We start from the raw sequence: 17503 nt of genomic DNA on the forward strand, positions 1-17503 counted from the left end.
CTGGAGCATGTGTGTGCTAGTAGACATGTACTAGAATATTCACAACAACATTGTTAGTGATAACTAAAAATGGAAACAGTGCAAGTGGCCATCAATGGTAAAAATAAATAAATATTCAATATATTGGAGTACTATCCAACAATAGAAAAACTTCTGCTACACAGCATCATTACTGGGTGAATTCCACAACATAATAACAGTGAGAGAAGCAAGTCCCAGAAAAAGACAAATAGTGTAATTTCATTTTTATAACACCAATAACAGGAAACAAAGACATTTTGTTTAGAAATGCACACAGGAGGGGCACCTGGGTGGCTGACTCTGGATTTCTGCTCAGGTCAGGATCTCAGGGTTGTGAGATGGAGCCCCGAGTCCGGCTCTGTGCTGGGCATGGAGCCTGCTTAAGACCCCCCCCCCCCCGCCCCCGTTCTCTGTATGCCCCTCCCCAAATGCACACATAAATAGCAGAAGAACGCAGAAAAGTAAAGGAGCCAACAAAGTCAGGGGAGTGGTTTCTCGCAGGCCGAGGCAGGCAGTGCACTGGTTGGAGCCTTTCTGAGGCCTGATACTCTATTTCTTAACCCGAGTGTGAGTTGCACAGTTACTCACTTTGTTGTTTAAGATGAATATGTTTTGCCTTGTACACTTTCTCTATGTGTGACGTATCTCACACTAAAAATGATTCTTAAAAAGACTGGATCGGACAACCTCTTGAACTCGGTGTGCGGCCGGGCCCTTCCCACGCCCACTTGCTGGTCCTGCATGGGCGGTGCCCGGTGGGCGGCGGACCCGAGGTGCACAGGCGGCGGGGGCGGCAGGAAGAGGGGCGGGCGGGCCTGCGAGAGCAACCCCACGGTTCCCGGGGAGGCGAGGGGTCCACACCCAGGGGCTGGGTCCCGGGGCTGGTTCCGCCTCTGCGCAAGCCTCTGTGAGATTCCCATCTAATCACCGAACTGGGAAGTTCAAGCAGAGACCCCACACTGAGGGCGGTGCTTTCACAGCGGGGGGGCCCGAGGGCGCCCCGGGGCTCTCCAGCCCAGGGTGCCGCCTGCACCCAGCACAGGGCTCCTGGAGCCGGCTCCCCGGCCCCGCCCCCGGCCCCGCCCCCGGCCCCGCCCCCACAGCCCGCGGGGCGCCTCGTCCGGCTGCGCGCGCACCGTCGGACGTCACAGACGAGCTGCCCCGCCCCGTCCCGCTCCTTCGGAAGCCCCGCCCCCTCGCGAGGCCCCGCCCCTGGCGTTCGCCGGGCCCCGGCGCGGCCCCGCCCCGCCCGTCTTCCGGCCCCGCCCCCCGGTTGCCATGACAACGAGTCCGCGCCCCGCGCACAGCTGCTGCTCGGGCGGGACCCAGGCTGGACCGCGGGCCCCGGCCTGGGGGCCACAGCTGCCGCCGCCGCCGCCACCTCGTCTCCTCCCCGCCCCCGCCCCGCCCCGCCCGGCGTCTCCTCGCCGCCCTCGGGCCCGCGGCCGGGGTCCGTCCCCGCCGCCGCCCCCCGCGCGGATGCCGAAGGTGAAGGCGCTGCAGTGCGCGCTGGCGCTGGAGATCCGCTCTGTGAGTACCGGTCGCGCCCCGGGCCCGCGGGTCGGCTCTTCCTCGCTCGCCGCCGTGCGCCGGGTCGCCCCCGGGAGCCCGGCTCCGTCGCCTCGGTGTCCTCCCGCCCCGGTCCCGGCGTCCAGTCGCGTCCCCGCGGCCCTGCCCCGGGAGCCTCACTTCGGGAGCGCCCCCGCCCCGCCCCGCCCCGGCCCTTCCAGCGGGGTGGGGTCGGGTGGGGCTTCTCCTCCGTCCCCCCTCTGCACCTGCTGCCCTAGACCGCCTTGTTGGCCCCGTTTCTCCCCGGCCGCCCAGGCGCCGGGGTTTCCTCCCAAATCCCTGCAGCAGATTTGCTCAAGTGCCCAAACTTGGGGTTGGCGAAGGAGCCTCTGCTGGCGGTGTTGAGAGTGGAACCCCACACCCGGCGGCCAGGCCGTCAGCTCTGCGGAGCGCCCCGCCACCTCCCGGCCCCCCCTGCCCAGCCTGCTGCGGGGACCAGCTGAGGCATGAGCCCCCACGTCCTTCCTTTAAAAAAAAAAAAGATTTTATTTATTTATTCATGAGAGACACACGGAGGCAGAGACACAGGCAGAGGGAGAAGCAGGCTCCCTGCGGGGAGCCCCATGCGGGACTCGATCCCAGGACCCCGGGGTCACGCCCTGGGCCCAAGGCAGCCGCTCCGCGCTGAGCCCCGCAGGGGTCCCCACCGCGTCCGTCCTTCAGTGAAGGAAGTTGGACCTCTCTGTGATGGGAGAAAACTCCATCCGTCTTAACCATCGCAGTAGACCCTTTCAGGGGTTTTTTAACTCCCTCCTCTGCACTTTTTACAGAACCCTCTCATCCTGGTCTTCAGATGAAAGCCCCAACTTGTCTCTTCTGGAGGAAACCCTCAGAGAAGCTTTCCATACCCCCATTTTAGACCCAAATCCCCCATTCGGTCTCTTTTCTCTCCTTCCACATCTAAGCCCTCTCACCTCTCAACTCTTTGATCTCCCAGTGAAGGCAGGTGGTGAGGGTACCTGAGAATCCAACCCCAGGCCTCTGAGGGCTGCCCTGGGAAGCCCTCCCCACTTCCTTCCTGCACATCCTGCAGGCCTGCAGGCCCGGCTTCTGGGTCTGCTTAAGCCCTCCCGTGCTTTCCTGGCTGTCCTAACTCGCGTTGGAATGAGGCCGCTGTTAACACAGTCCGTGTTACCTCCAGGGAAGTCACAGGACTGTTCTAGATCTTTTGTTAGGTGTTAAAGAAGGTAAGGCTGGGTAGGGCAGAGTGTGAGGCAGAGTGGAGGGGAAGAATGTTTCTGGGGATGTTTTCATCCCGCAGCTGCCAAAGTTTAGCAACTTTGTAAAGTAAGATTCCTCTAGCAACAGAATACCCAGAGCTGCTTCAACGGCTTGGCCTGGAGCAGTTGGTAAAACTCCTCTACCTGCAGCCTCACCGCACTGCACTTTGTTACTGGCTGCTGCTGCTTCCTCTGTCAACCAGTGGGGGTTAGCGGGAGTGCAACTGCCTGAGGGGCTGGCCCCCCGCCCCCCTTTTTTAAAGGCTTTATTTATTCATGAGAGAGAGAGGCAGAGGCGGAGACACAGGCCAAGGGAGAAGCAGGCTCCCTGCAGGGACCTCGACATGGGGCTGGATCCTGGGACTCCAGGATTATTACGCTAAGGCAGACACTCAACCGCTGAGCCACCTGGGCTGCCCTGGCTTCCCTTCCTTTGCCAAAAGATCTCCAAGAGGAAGTACTTGGATGTAACTGATTGATTACTGCCCGAAGGAGTTGCAGAAATACATTTGATTTCAGTACTGCTCTTCCTCAGAAAGTAGATGTGTGATGCAGCTTTGTGTTCATCGAAGCTGAAGAAGTTATGCAAGTGGAAACATTCCTATTTAACTTTTTTCAACAGACACTTGAGTCGCAGAATTTCACAATTCTAAGAATCTTAGATATCATTGAATTTAATTCCTTTTTACAGGTGAGGCTTAGCATGGCTAATTATTTGCTGAGGGTTGCACAACTGTTTAGAGGCAGATCTGCAACAAGATGCTAAGTTTTAACCAGCAAAAGCCCTGTTAAATGGCTCTGATGCTCAGAAGAAGTAAAAAAAAAAAAAGACCATTAGCAACCATTAGCTTGATTAATTTGGCTTTGATTGAAATGATGAATTAAATGACCATAGATACTTTTAACCTCTTCTTTCAAATTTTAGTTTTTTCTTTTCAATTAGTTTTTTATGTTTACATGGTATAAAAGTCAAACCTACAAATGATATACTCAGAGCAGTCTCACATCCAGCACTATCTCCTCAAACTTCTTTCCCATCCATACTCATCTGCTGTAGGTAATGATTTTATTGTTTTCTGAATTATTCTTCTAGTATTTCCTTTTGTAATATAACCAAATGGATAACACACACACACCATTCCCCTCATATGTGTTTTCTTTGCTTCTTTATACAGTAGGTAGCATATAAACTATTCTGCACTTTGCTTTTTTCCCCACTCTATGTATAAAATTTGGCATCTTTATTTTCCAACTTTTTATTGACATTTTTTCAAACATAAAGAGTAGTTGGAAGAATAGTACAGTGAATGACTATATCCCATGACTATGTACATTAATTTATCTGTACATATGTGTATATGTAAAATGTGTTTTTTTTTTTGTTTTGTTTTTTGTTTTTGCTGAAAATTTGGAGGTAAACTGTTGGTATCATGATACGCCCTCAACATCCGTCTTCTAAAAATAATGACATGGTTCTGCATAACTACCATACTGTTATCACGCTTAAGATCATGAGTGACAATTCTTTATTTAAAAAACAATTTTTAAAAAAAATTTATTTATGATAGTCACAGAGAGAGAGAGAGAGAGAGAGAGGCAGAGACACAGGCAGAGGGAGAAGCAGGCTCCATGCACCGGGAGCCCGACGTGGGATTCGATCCCGGGGTCTCCAGGATCGTGCCCTGGGCCAAAGGCAGGCGCCAAACCACTGCGCCACCCAGGGATCCCATGAGTGACAATTCTTAATATCTAGTGCATATTCACATCTTCCCAGTTGTCCCACAAATAACTTGCAGAATTAATTTTTTAAAACCTGGATCCAATCAAGGTTTACATGTTGCATTTGGTTGTTAGGTGTTCTTAATCCATTTTAATATACAGTTGCTCGGGACGCTTGCGTGGCTCCGGGGTTGAGTGCTTGACTTTGGCCCAGGGTGTGATCCTGGGGTCCCAGGGTTGGGGCTCCCGCATGGAGTCTGCTTCTTTTCTTTCTCTCTCTCTCTCTCTCTCTCTGTCTCTGTCTCTCATGAATAAATAAATAAAATCTTGAAAAAAAAAAGCTCTACTTTTTCATTCCCATGATCTTTCCTTCTCCACTGCCCCCCCATCCCCATGGATTTAGATAAGCTCATACACTCATGTAATCATTACTCAGGTGAAGATTTAGCACACTTCTATCACCCTAGGAAATGCCCTTGTGCTCCTGTCCAGCCCCGTGCAGAGGGAACTATTCTGATTTCTATTACTATAGATTAGTGTGCCAGTACGCGAATTGCAGGTGCAATGGAATCGTAGAGTATGTAAATTTTGTGTCTGGCTTTATTTGCTCAGCATAGTTTTGAGCTTCCTCCATGTTACTGTGTATCAGTAGTTTATTCCTTTATATTCTATGTGTAGACAACATTTTTAGCCATTCTCTTTACTGATGATTATTTGGGTTGTTACCAGGTGATGGTTGTCATGGATAAAGCAACTATAAACATTCATTCTTGTAAAACTCTGTGTATATTACCTTTTTTTTTTTTTAAGATTTTATTTATTCATGAGAGATGCAGAGAGAGAGAGGCAGAGACACAGGCAGAGGGAGAAGCAGGCTCCATGCGGGGAGCCCAACGTGGGACTCGTTCCCGGGACCCCAGGATCACTCCCTAGGCCGAAGGCAGACGCTTAACCGCTGAGCCACCCGGGCTGCTCTGTATATTACCTTTTAAAGAGACCATGCTCAGGGATCCCTGGGTGGCGCAGTGGTTTAGCGCCTGCCTTTGGCCCAGGGCGCGATCCTGGAGACCCGGGATCGAATCCCACGTCAGGCTCCCGGTGCATGGAGTCTGCTTCTCCCTCTGCCTGTGTCTCTGCCTCTCTCTCTCTCTCTGTGACTATCATAAATAAATAAAAATTAAAAAAAAAAAAAAAAAAAAAACAGACCATGCTCAGATATAGAATATCCTATGTTGTACTATTATCTGAATTTTTCCCCTATGTGGTGACATTTACTTTGTTCCTAATTACTATTAACTGGAAATTAGAGGTTTTCTCTCTGTGTGCATTCCATTCTCTCCCCCCACTGTTCCCCGCATGATTGTTTTTTTGCTGCGGGCTTGTATTAGTAGTAATCTCATGTATGATACTGTGGGGAGATGAGGGCAAGAACATGGTAAACATGAAAGGTTTTAGTGTACAACACACCATTTTGTATTGCTCCATAGAGCTGTATGACTTGAGAGAAAATATATTGCTAGGAAGAAAGTCTGACTTTGCTCGATAAATCATTGGAGAATGATATAGGCCAATAACTTGCCTATCAAGAGCAGCAATTACATCTCCTACCACTTACACTTTTAATAGTTGAAACATCTTACCTATGATATGAAAAGTAGTTTTGCTGCTTCTTTTAATTAGTAGTTCAGTTTTCATGAGATTACTTGGGAGAATGGAAGAAACTGCAGAGAGACAAAGTCTAGTGCCTGGGCAATGAAAGCAGCCAATAGTGACAGTTTGGGTTTAATTTGTATATATGTATATATAATTCCCAGTTTTAGTTCTCTGTACTCCCTTCACCTCATTGCCTCCTTAAGTTATTGATAACATTGGGGCAAACAAATCTGGGTCCTTTTTTCCGATCATTGCTCATCCAGGTTTCTGTGGAGTGAGTGGTGTCTCACAATTGTGCTACAGTTGGTGGTGATTTTCCTTGTAATACAGACTTTTAAGAACTTTTAAATAAAAAACACTTGAAACTTACAGAAAAAATAAAACTGAATACTGTGATCCTTACACCCCTGATTTAACAAATGCTACATTTTACATGTTTGCTGCAGATTTTGTTTTTAAGAAGTAAAATGGTATGGATATAGTTAAGGCTCCTTTGTGTACCCTCCTGACCCCAGTTTTTCTCCTTCCCTTCCTAGACGGAAGGTAATCAATATCCTGAAGTTACAGTTTATTATTTTCATTCTGGTTTTGTACTTTTATTTGTGTGTGTGTGTTTTTTTTTTTTTTTAAAGATTTTATTTATTCCTGAGAGACACAGAGAGGCAGAGACACAGGCAGAGGGAGAAGCAGGCTCCATGCAGGGAGCCCCATGTGGGACTTGATCCCGGGTCCCCACCACACCCTGGGCTGAAGGCGACACTAAACCGCTGAGCCACCCGGGCTGCCCTATTTGTGTATGTCTATGTGCTACTTATACTATTGTCTTGTTTTAAAACTTTACACAACTGGTATTTATGTATCTTTTTGCATACCTGCTTTTTCCAGTTCAGTTTTTGAAATTTGTGTTGATTCTTGCAGATCAAGTTCATTTCCTTAATTGCTATAAAATACTATTTATTTTTGTAATAGTGATTAAATTTTATTTTATTGATAGACTTTTAGATGCCAGTGAAATTCTTTGGGCTACCTTTGTTTACCTTAGTGTTTGCGGGGGTCCTGTTGGTGTTAATTGTCTAGTATTCTGTATGACTTGAATGTCCTATTGATTATGTACATTAAAACCGGTGTGTAATTAATACAAGTTAAGAATCTAACTCTGTTTTATGTATAAACACAGTCTTTTTGCTTTTAAGGTGGTAAAACTCAGTGAATTTTCTAAGAATACAATTGCAATGTAAATTGAGGAAAGAGTAAACTTCGTTTTGTTTGATACTCTGCTAAGAGTTTACTTTTTTGGAAAATCATGACACCAGTGGCAGTACTGCTTGTGTTTGAGTTGCCAGTATGGGCATGTGTCATTCTGCTTTAGAACCTCTCCGTTTTACTTAGATTCTGTATACAGGTGCAAATACTGTATCCTCTAGCTTAGTCCTGCCTGAGCATTTACATATAGAAATAGACCTTTTATTATAAATTATTTCTGTTTTTTTTTCAAGTTAGGGCATTGGTTTATTTTTTTGTCACGTGTATAGGTAAATTTCAAACCGTCTGTTGTAAAGTAGGGTGTTTTGGGTCTTCTAGAATATGGACCCAGTGCTCCAGGCACAAGATTTAGGAATTGAACTACTGAGGCTCCGGCGATTGTGTTAGCTTCATAGGGCTATAATAACCAATTTCCAGAAACTTGATGTCTTAAGACAACAGAAATTCATTCCCTCACATTTCTGGAGAACAGAAGTCCAAAGTAGAAGTTCAGCAGGGCAACATTCTTTCAGAAGGCTCTAGATGGGGAGTGGGACTGGGATCCTTCTTGGTTCTTCCAGTTTCTGATGGCGGTAGGTATTTCCTGCCTTGTGGCTGTATTAACGCCAACCTCTAATCCAAGAGGTTTCATATTCTGTGAATAGCAGTTTATATCCTTTGCCTTTAGGAATTCCAGAGGTGTTTTTTTTTTCTTTCTTGTTGAATATATCAATATATCTTGGATAGTAACCTATCCAAGATTACTATATTACATTATATATAATGTAAATTTCAACAATCCAGTTGAACCTTATTTTTTCACTTTGTTTTTGCAGTCTTTAGCAAATACCTTTTTCTTTTCTTTCTTTCTCACTGGTAAGCAAAGAATGCTGTTGATTTTTTTTTTTTTAGGTTAACTCTTTATAGAACTGCATATTCAGCAAGTGCACAAATTCTGAGTGTGTAATCACCACCCAGATCAATAATTAGAAAGAATATCATCAGCACCCCAGATTGGGCTCTTGTGCTCCATTCCTTTCAGCCACCCCTCCTGCCCCCTCCTCTCCCAAAGGTAATCACTGGTATAACTTCTATCACACCATATTCTGAACTTGTGAAATCTGTCTGTCTCTCCACAGAATGAACTTTTTAAAACCTAATTTCCTTGTGAGAATTCATCCCTGTCATTTTGTAAGACAATAAGCCTTTTATCATTCCATTGGTTTTTTTCTCCCCAGCTTTATTGAGCTATAATTGACACATAACGTTGTATAAATTTGAGGTGTGCAACATGCTGATATATTTATAAATTACAGAATGATTATCTGGGTAGTATTAGCTACCATCTGCATCCTGTCACATAGTTATCATTTCTTTTTTGTGGTGTGGACACTTAAGATCTATTCTCTTAGCAAAATCAAGTATTTAAGACTGTATTAGCTATAATCACCATGTTGTACATCAGATCCCCAGACTTATCAATCTTATAACTAGAAGTTTGTATCCTTTGACTAATATCTCCTAATTTCCCCTTCTATTCCCCCATCCCTGGTAACCACCCCTCTACTCTGTTTCTCTGAGTTTGTCTTTTTTAAATTCAATGTATAAGTGATATCATACAGTATTTGACTTTCTCTGATGGGCCCTTGGAGCCCATCCAGATTGCCTCAAATCAAAGGATTTCCTACTTTCTTATGGCTAAAAAATTATATATGTAATCTCACATCTATGTTCATGGACATTTGGACACTTAGGTTGTTTTCCATATCTTGGTTATTGTGAGTAATCCTGCAATGAACATCAGAGTACAAGACATCTCTATGAGATCCTGTTTTCAATTCCTTTGGATATATACACAGAAGTGGGATTGCTGGATTGTATGGTAGTTCAGTTTTTATTTTATTTTATTTTTTAAAGATTTTATTTATTCATGAGAGACACAGAGAGAGAGAGGTAGTGACACAGGCAGAGGGAAAAGCAGGCTCCATGCAGGGAGCCCCACGTAGGACTCGATCCTGGGTCTCCGGGATCACACCCTGAGCCGAAGGCAGACACTCAACCCCTGAGCCACCTGAGCGTCCCTGTAGTTCAATTCTTAATTTTTTGAGGAGCTTCTATACTGCTTTTCACAGTTGCTGTACTCAGTTTACATTCCCATCAGTAGTGCAGTAGGATTCCCTTTCCTCAACCCCCTTGCCAACACTTAGTATTTATTGTCTTTTTTGATAATAGCCATCATGGCAGGTGTGAGGTGTGGTTTTGGTTTGCGTTTCCCTGATGATCAATGATGTTGACCACCTTTTCATGTACCTCTTAGCCATCTGTGTGTCTTTCTTGGAAAACTGACTATTCATTTTCTCTGTGTCCATTCTACTGTTTTTTTTTTTTTGTTTTTTTTTTGTTTTTAAGATTTTAGTTATTTATTCATGAGAGACCCAGAGAGAGAGAGAGAGAGGGGCAGCGACATAGGCAGAGGGAGAAGCAGGCTCCGTACAGGGAGCCCAATGTGGGACTCGATCCCAGGATCCCAGGATCACAACGGGAGCCAAAGGCAGACACTCAACTGCTGAGCCACCCAGGCGTCCCTCCATTCTACTGTTGATGGACATTTTCACTATTCCCAGTATTAGGATATTACAAATCGTATTCTTATAAATATTCTTGTATTTCTTTTTGCACATGTTGAATTCCGCACATTGCGGAAATCTCCCATTAGTCCTGGTCATTATTTAGATTATCTATGTGGAAAATTATGTTGTTTACAGATAAAGACAGTTTGACTTTTCTTGTACAATTTTTTTTTCTTTCTTTTGTTTTATGTCCTTGACTAGACTCTCGTATAAAATTGAATGGTGGAAATAATAGTAAATATACTTGTCTCTTTATTTTTATTTTAAGTTGTGCTTCTGAAGTTTTGCCAGTAAGTATTAGGTTGAGTCTTATGAAATTGCTGACAATGGACTATATTTTTACTTTAAAAAAAAAAAGCCATGGAGATTTCCTATAGTTTAGCCTAATATAATATTAGCCCTAGGATTTTCATTTATTAAAATAAGAAAGTTCCCTTCTATTCCTCATTTTGAAAACATCCTGAGCATTGAATTATATTGAATGCTTTTTCCTGATCTGTTGTGATTATAGTATAATATTGTTCCCATAGCCTATAAAGGGATACATTTTGTGATGTTGCACTCTTTCCATTTCTATGGTAAATTCTTGTTGTTAGCATATATTATTTTTCCTATATTTGAATTGGCTAATTTTTTCTTTAGGATCTTTCTTTTGGATTCATAGGTGAGATTTTACTGGATGAGTCAAATACTTATTTCACTTAGATTTCAGTTTTTTATTCTTAAAACATTTACTTTAAAATATCTTAGACATATAAAAAGTTATAAAGAGCAACATAATGCATACCCATGTGCCTCCATACCAGCTTAAGAAGTAAAATATTACAGATAAGGTGAAGCTTCCTATATATCTCTCTAATAGAATCCCTTCTTCCCCTTAGCTACTCACTCTTCTGAATTTTATCATTCCTCTGCATTTCTCAGTATTTTTCTCATATTAATGTCTGTCTTTAAGGCATTTATTTGATTTACTTCCAAGTGCTGCTTAACTGGCATCCCAAAAGGATTGGCAAAATTGTTTTAAAATTATTTGGTTCTAAATATTTTATCTTTTTTTTTTAAAGATTATATTTATTCATGAGAGACACACACAGAGAGGCAGAGACACAGGCAGAAGGAGAAGCAGGCTCCATGCAGGGAGCCTGACGTGGGACTCGATCCTGTGTCTCCAGGATCACACCCTAGGCTGCAGGTGGTGCCAAACTGCTGCACCATCGGGGCTGCCCTATTTTATCATTTTTATTGTGATTTTCTGCTTTAGCTTATGAGCTATTTAGGAATTTGTTTCAGTTTCAAGATGCACAGGATTTATATATGTATATGTACTCAAGTCCCCTGTCATACTCACCTACACGTATACATACAGACTATCTTTTATTGTCATATTTTAATTTAATTGCATTGGGGTATTGAATGACATCTGCATGATATTATTTTTGTTGAGATTTCTTTTGTCTCCTAATACTTATACAGTTATTGTGAATGTTTTTTATTTACTTGAAAATAATATGTAACTTCATTTGTTGGATGTAGGGCTCTCTGGCCATTATCAGATGGAGTTTATTTTCTCCAAATTATTTTATTTATTTATTTATTTATTTATTTACTTACTTACTTACTTACTTATTTGAAGATTTTATTTATTTATTCATGAGAGACACACAGAGAGAAAGAGAGGTAGAGGGAGAAGCAGGCTCCATGCAGGGTGCCCGATGTGAGTGAGACTCGATCCCGGGACTCCAGGATCACGCCCCAGGCCGAAGGCAGGCGCTAAACTGCTGAGCCACCCAGGGATCCCCCCAAATTATCTTTAATCCCATATTAATTTATTTTGTCTGCCTGATCTTCCAGGTTGTAATGGAGATATATTAAAATCTTCAGTATGCTTATGTATTTCACTGTATACTTGATGTCGTCTAGTGCACTGTGATCTGTACAACCGTGGATTCATTTCTACCTACTCTGTTTTGCATTGGGTGTGTACCATCTATTTGAGAATTTGTGGGTTTCTCCAGTTCTGGGTAAATTCTTAGCTTCCATATCTTTGACTTTTATTTTTTTCTCCTGTTTTCTCCTTTCCTCTGACATATATTGGAACTTGTATCTATTCTCCATGTGCTTTTTTTTTTTTTTTTGGTGTAATTTTTATTTTTATACTTGTTCTGGGAGAATTCTTCAGAATTATATTCTTAGGAAGTTATCAAGTTAAATTTTAAAAATCTCCTGTATTGAGGTGCACCTGCCTGGGTGGCTCAGTTGGTTAAGTGTCCAACTCCTGATTTTGGCTCCGATCATGATCTCAGGGTCAAGAGATCCAGCCCCTTGCGGGGCTCTGTGCTGAGCATGGAGCCTGCTTGAGATTCTCTCTCTGCTCCTCCTCCTGCTCATGCATGTGTGTGTGCACTTACACACTCTCTCTCTCAGAACCCTTCCCCCAGAGGTGCCTGGGTGGCTCAGTTGCTTTAGTGTCTGCCTTCTGCCCAGGTCATGATCCCAGGGTCTTTGGGTCAAGCCTCATGTTAGTCGAGCCCCATGATGGATGAGCCCCACGTCGGACTCCCTGGTCAGTGTGGAGCCTGCTTCTCCCTCTCTCTTTATTCCTCCCCGCTGCTCACTCTCTCCTACTCCCTCTCTCAAATAAATAAAATCCTTAAAAGAAAATTTTAAAAAAGCAAAGTCCCCAAACTCCTGTATTGAGATTTTTAACTTCATGGACTACATATTCAAGAATTCTCATATAACCTGTCTTTATGTTTATACATTTATTAATTTTTAAATTAATCTCTGTTTTAAGTAATGTGGGGCTCAAACTCACTACCTCGAGATCAAAAGTTGCATGCTCTACTGATTGAGACAGCCAGCCACTCCCTAGTCTCTCTTTTTAAATATCTGGCAAATATCTTCCTTCTCTGTGTTAATTTTATAGTTTTTGGGTTTTTTATGGAATTTTCCCCCTTCTCAGATGAAATATCCTAAACACTTACTTTAAAATTGTTTTCGGGGCAGCCCCGGTGGCGCAGCGGTTTGGCACCGTCTGCAGCCCGGGGTTTGATCCTGGGGACCCTGGATCGAGTCCCACGTCAGGCTCCCTGTGTGGAGTCTGCTTCTCCCTCTGCCTGTGCCTCTGCCCCTCTCTCTCTCTGTGTCTCTATGAATGGATAAATAAAATCTTTAAAAATAAAATAAAATAAAATAAAATTGTTTTCAGATTGTGCAAATTACTTTAATTTTCATTTGAAGTGAATTTATCACTGGCTTGTCAATTCTGTTGGTTTTCTTAGCTCTTGGGATTACACCGAATTATAGGCCAGTTTTGTGAGAATTGATATCTTAATAGTATTGAGTCTTTCAGTCTACGATCCTGGTATATTTTTTACATTGTCAGGACCTTCAGTTTCTTTCAGAAGTGTTCATTGTTGTCAGTAGGCATGCCTCACACATATTTTGTTAAATTTATATGTAAGTACGCATACTTCAGGTTTTAATGCTATTGCAAATGGTACTTTTAAAAAAAATTCATTTTTTTATTTTTATTTTTTTTTAATTTTTTTTAATTTTATTTATTTATGATAGTCACATAGAGAGAGAGAGAGAGGCAGAGACATAGGCAGAGGGAGAAGCAGGCTCCATGCACTGGGAGCCTGACGTGGGATTCGATCCCGGGTCTCCAGGATCGCGCCCTGGGCCAAAGGCAGGCGCCAAACCGCTGCGCCACCCAGGGATCCCCAAATTCATTTTTTTTAAAATAAAAAAAATTCATATAAGTGTTCTGACATAAAGAAATAACATTGATTTTTGCATATTGAATTTATATCCTATGACATCAGATTCTTTATTTCTAGTAGCATATTTGTAGATTATAGACTACAGTTAGGTTGTCTACAAATAAGCAGTTTTACTTCTTTTCAATTTGTATACCTTTTATTTCTTTTATTTTTTATTTTTAAAAAGATTTTATTTATTTGTCAGACAGAGAGTGCAAGCAGGGCAAGCTGCAGGCAAAGGGAGAAGCAGACTCCTGGCTGAGCAAGTAGCCTGGTGTGGGACTCAATCCCAGGACGCTGGGATTGTGACGTGAAGCAAAGGCTGATGCTTAATCAACTGAGCCACCTAGGCGCTGTATTTCTTTTATTTTTAAAATTTCTTTTGCTTGTCCTTTTTCACTGGCCAGGACCTATATAGTACATTGTTGAATACAAGTGTTGAGCATGGACATACTGACCTTTTTGCTGATATTGGGGAAGCATCCAGTCTTTCAACATCAGTATGACATCAAATTCAGGCTTTTTCATAGATATTCTTTATCAGTTGAGGAAATTTCCTTCAGGCCTCAGTTTTCTAGAGCTTTTATCGTGAATGGAGCTTACAGGTGTCAAATGCCTTTTCTGAAGAAAAAGAATTGCAGGGAATTTCTAAGATTTAATGCTATAGTATACTTTTTAGAAGTGATTTAATTATATCTGACACATTTTTATATGTTGTCTTTTCATTTTCATGCAGTTCAAAGTATTTTTAATTTGTCTTGTAATTTCTATTCTTGTGATTTAGAAATCTATTGTCTAATTTCTAAATATTTAGATTTTTTCTAGATATTTTCCTGTTTTTTAATTTTTAATTTTTTTTCCTGTTTTTTTTTTTTTTTTTAGATTTTCCTATTGTTTATTCTAGTTTGGTTTAATGGGATTAGAAAATAGGGATCCCTGGGTGGCGCAGCGGTTTGGCGCCTGCCTTTGGCCCAGGGCGCGATCCTGGAGACCCGGGATCGAATCCCACGTCGGGCTCCCGGTGCATGGAGCCTGCTTCTCCCTCTGCCTGTGTGTGTCTCTGCCTCTCTCTCTCTCACTGTGTGCCTATCATAAATAAATTAAAAAAAATTATTAAAAAAAAAAGAAAATATACTCTGCATGACTTCAGTCTGTTTGTTTATTAGACTTATATGGCTCATAATATCATCTCTATTCATGAATGTTTTCATGTGCACTTGAAAAAAATGTATATCTTTTTGCTCTTGGATGGCGTTATTACATAAATGTCAATTAGGTCAAATTACTTGAATGTCGTTCACATTTTTTATACTCTTAATGATCTTTTGACTGCTTATTTTATCAGTTACTGAAAAATCAGTTACAGTTATATACTGTAATTTTTTGCTTCGTTTACTTTGATACTGTATTATTAAAGCTATACATTTAATTTTGTTATAGCTTCCTGATAAATCAAATTTTTAATCAATATGAAATATTTCACTTTAACCTTGGTAATCTTTCTCTTAAGTCTATATCATATTAAGACAGTCATCCAGCTTTCTTATGATTAATGAATGCATGATATACCTTTTACTATCATTTTGCTTTTATCTTAAATCTTTATTTTTTAAAAGATGAAGATATAATTCAAGTTAAAAAATATACCCATTTAGGGACACCTGGGTGGCTCAACAGTTGAGTGTCTGCCTTTCACTCAGGGTTTGATCCCAGGAGTCCCGGAGTCCTGGGATTGAGTTCCACATTGGGCTCCCTGCATGGAGCCTCCTTCTCCCTCTGCCTGTGTCTCTACTTTCTCTCTGTGTCTCTCACGAATAAATAAATAAAGTCTTAAAAAAACATTTAAAGTGTACAATTCAGTGAATGTTAATATATTCACTGAAAAATTGTAAAGCAATCAATTCCAGAGCATTTTCATCACCCTATAAAGAAATCCCATACCTATTAGCTGCCATTCCTCATTTTCCCTCTTCCTCAAGACCCTGGCTACCGCTAATTGAATTTCTAACTCTATAGGTTTGCCTATTGGGGACATTTATATAAATGGAATCATAAGGTATGTAGCCTTTTGTGTCTGGCTGCTTTTACTTAGCATGCTTGTAAGGTTCATTCATGTAGCATCTGTCAGTGCTTTATTCCTTTTTATGGTCAGATAATATTCCATTGGATATACCACATTTTGCTAATCTATTCTTCAGTTGATGGACATTTGGATTGTGTCTACTTTTTGGCTCTTATATAATGCTGCTATACTCTTGTATATATTTTTGGGTTGTTATATGTTTTCAGCACTCTTGGGTATATACCTAGGAATTGCTGAATTTCATGGTAACTCTGTTTAGTTTTTTTGAGGAACTGCCAAACATTTTTCCACAGTGGTTGTGCCATTGATACATTTCCATCAGCAAAGTATAAGGGTTCCCATTTTTCGGCATGCTCCCCAACACTTGTTTTTGTCCATCTTTTAAATTATAGTCATTTTAGTGGATGTGAAGAGATATTTCAGTATGGTTTTGATTTATACTTCCCCAATGACTAGTGATATTGAACGTTTTTCGTGAGTTTATTGGTCATTTGTTTTATCTTCTTTGGAGAGATATCTATCTTTTTTGCTCCATGTATCTTGGAGCTCTGTTAAGTGCATATATGTTTTCTTGAAATCTATATCTTATATATGTATTTTTAATTGCTGTGTCATTATAAAATGTCTGTTTTAGTTTCTAGTGCCCATTTTTGTTTTAATGTCTATTTTGTCTGATATTAGTGTAACTATTGCAGCTCTCTTTTGGTTGCTGCTTGCATAGTTCATTTTTTCCGTTCTATTACTATCAACTCATTTGTGTTTTTGAATCTACAGTGTGTTTCTTATAGACAACATATAGCTGGCTTATAGTTTTTATCCGTTTTGCCAAGTTCTACCTTTGCTTGGAGTATTTGGTCAGTTTGCCTTTAATGTAATCACAGTTAAGGTAGGATTTGTCTCTTTCATTTTGCCATTTGTTTTCTGCATGTCATGTCTTTTTTTGTTGTTTCTATGTTTCTGCATTACTGCCTTTGGTGTTAACTGTTTTCTAGTATATCATTTTAATTCCTTTGTTTCTATTACTATGTTTTTTAGGTATTTTCTTAGTGGTTGTTCGGGGGGTTCACAATTACTATCTTAGTTTATAACAATCTGGTATGGATTAATACCAATTTAATTTGAATAGTACACAAAACTTTTGCTTCTATTTAGTTCCATTCCGTCCCTTAATGATTTTATTGTCATACAAATTATATCTTTATACAGATAAGCCTTATCAACACAGTTTAGTAATTGCTGCTTTATGTAATTTAATTTTAATTAAGGATGGAGCAATAAGAGAAAAAAATGCATACTGTCGTCATATTTATCTATGCAGTTCCCTTCCTTGTGTTCTTTTTTTTTTGTTCAGGTGGATATGAGTTGCTATCTAGTGTCCTTTCTACTGAAGGATTTTCTTTAGTATATCTTATGGGGAAATTGCGCTAATGATGAATTACCTGTTTTTGTTTTGCTAAGAATGTCTTAGTTTTCCATCCTTTTGGAAGGGAAATTTTTGTTGAAATTGAATTCTTATTTGATAGAATTGAAGTGCATTGTGCAAATATTCTGAAATTCCTTCGGCACTTTGAATAAGTCATCTCACTTCTTTATAGCTTCATG

At 41.3% G+C, this 17503-nt stretch overlaps 1 protein-coding gene across 2 annotated transcripts in view; it reads left to right on the plus strand.

The window, feature by feature from the left end:
* Nucleotides 1–1347: 1347 nt before the first annotated feature.
* SPATA6 (spermatogenesis associated 6) overlaps nucleotides 1348–17503 on the plus strand; it is a 146648-nt gene continuing 130492 nt past the window's right edge. For both annotated transcript variants that reach the window (XM_038558105.1, XM_038558106.1), the window contains exon 1: nucleotides 1348–1551. In XM_038558105.1, the coding sequence (XP_038414033.1) occupies nucleotides 1501–1551 (51 nt within the window). In that variant the 5' untranslated portion in view covers nucleotides 1348–1500. The remainder of the gene's footprint in view (nucleotides 1552–17503) is intronic.

This window comes from Canis lupus, chromosome 15, assembly GCF_011100685.1.
Source record: "Canis lupus familiaris isolate Mischka breed German Shepherd chromosome 15, alternate assembly UU_Cfam_GSD_1.0, whole genome shotgun sequence".
NCBI classification, from domain to species: Eukaryota; Metazoa; Chordata; class Mammalia; order Carnivora; family Canidae; genus Canis; species Canis lupus.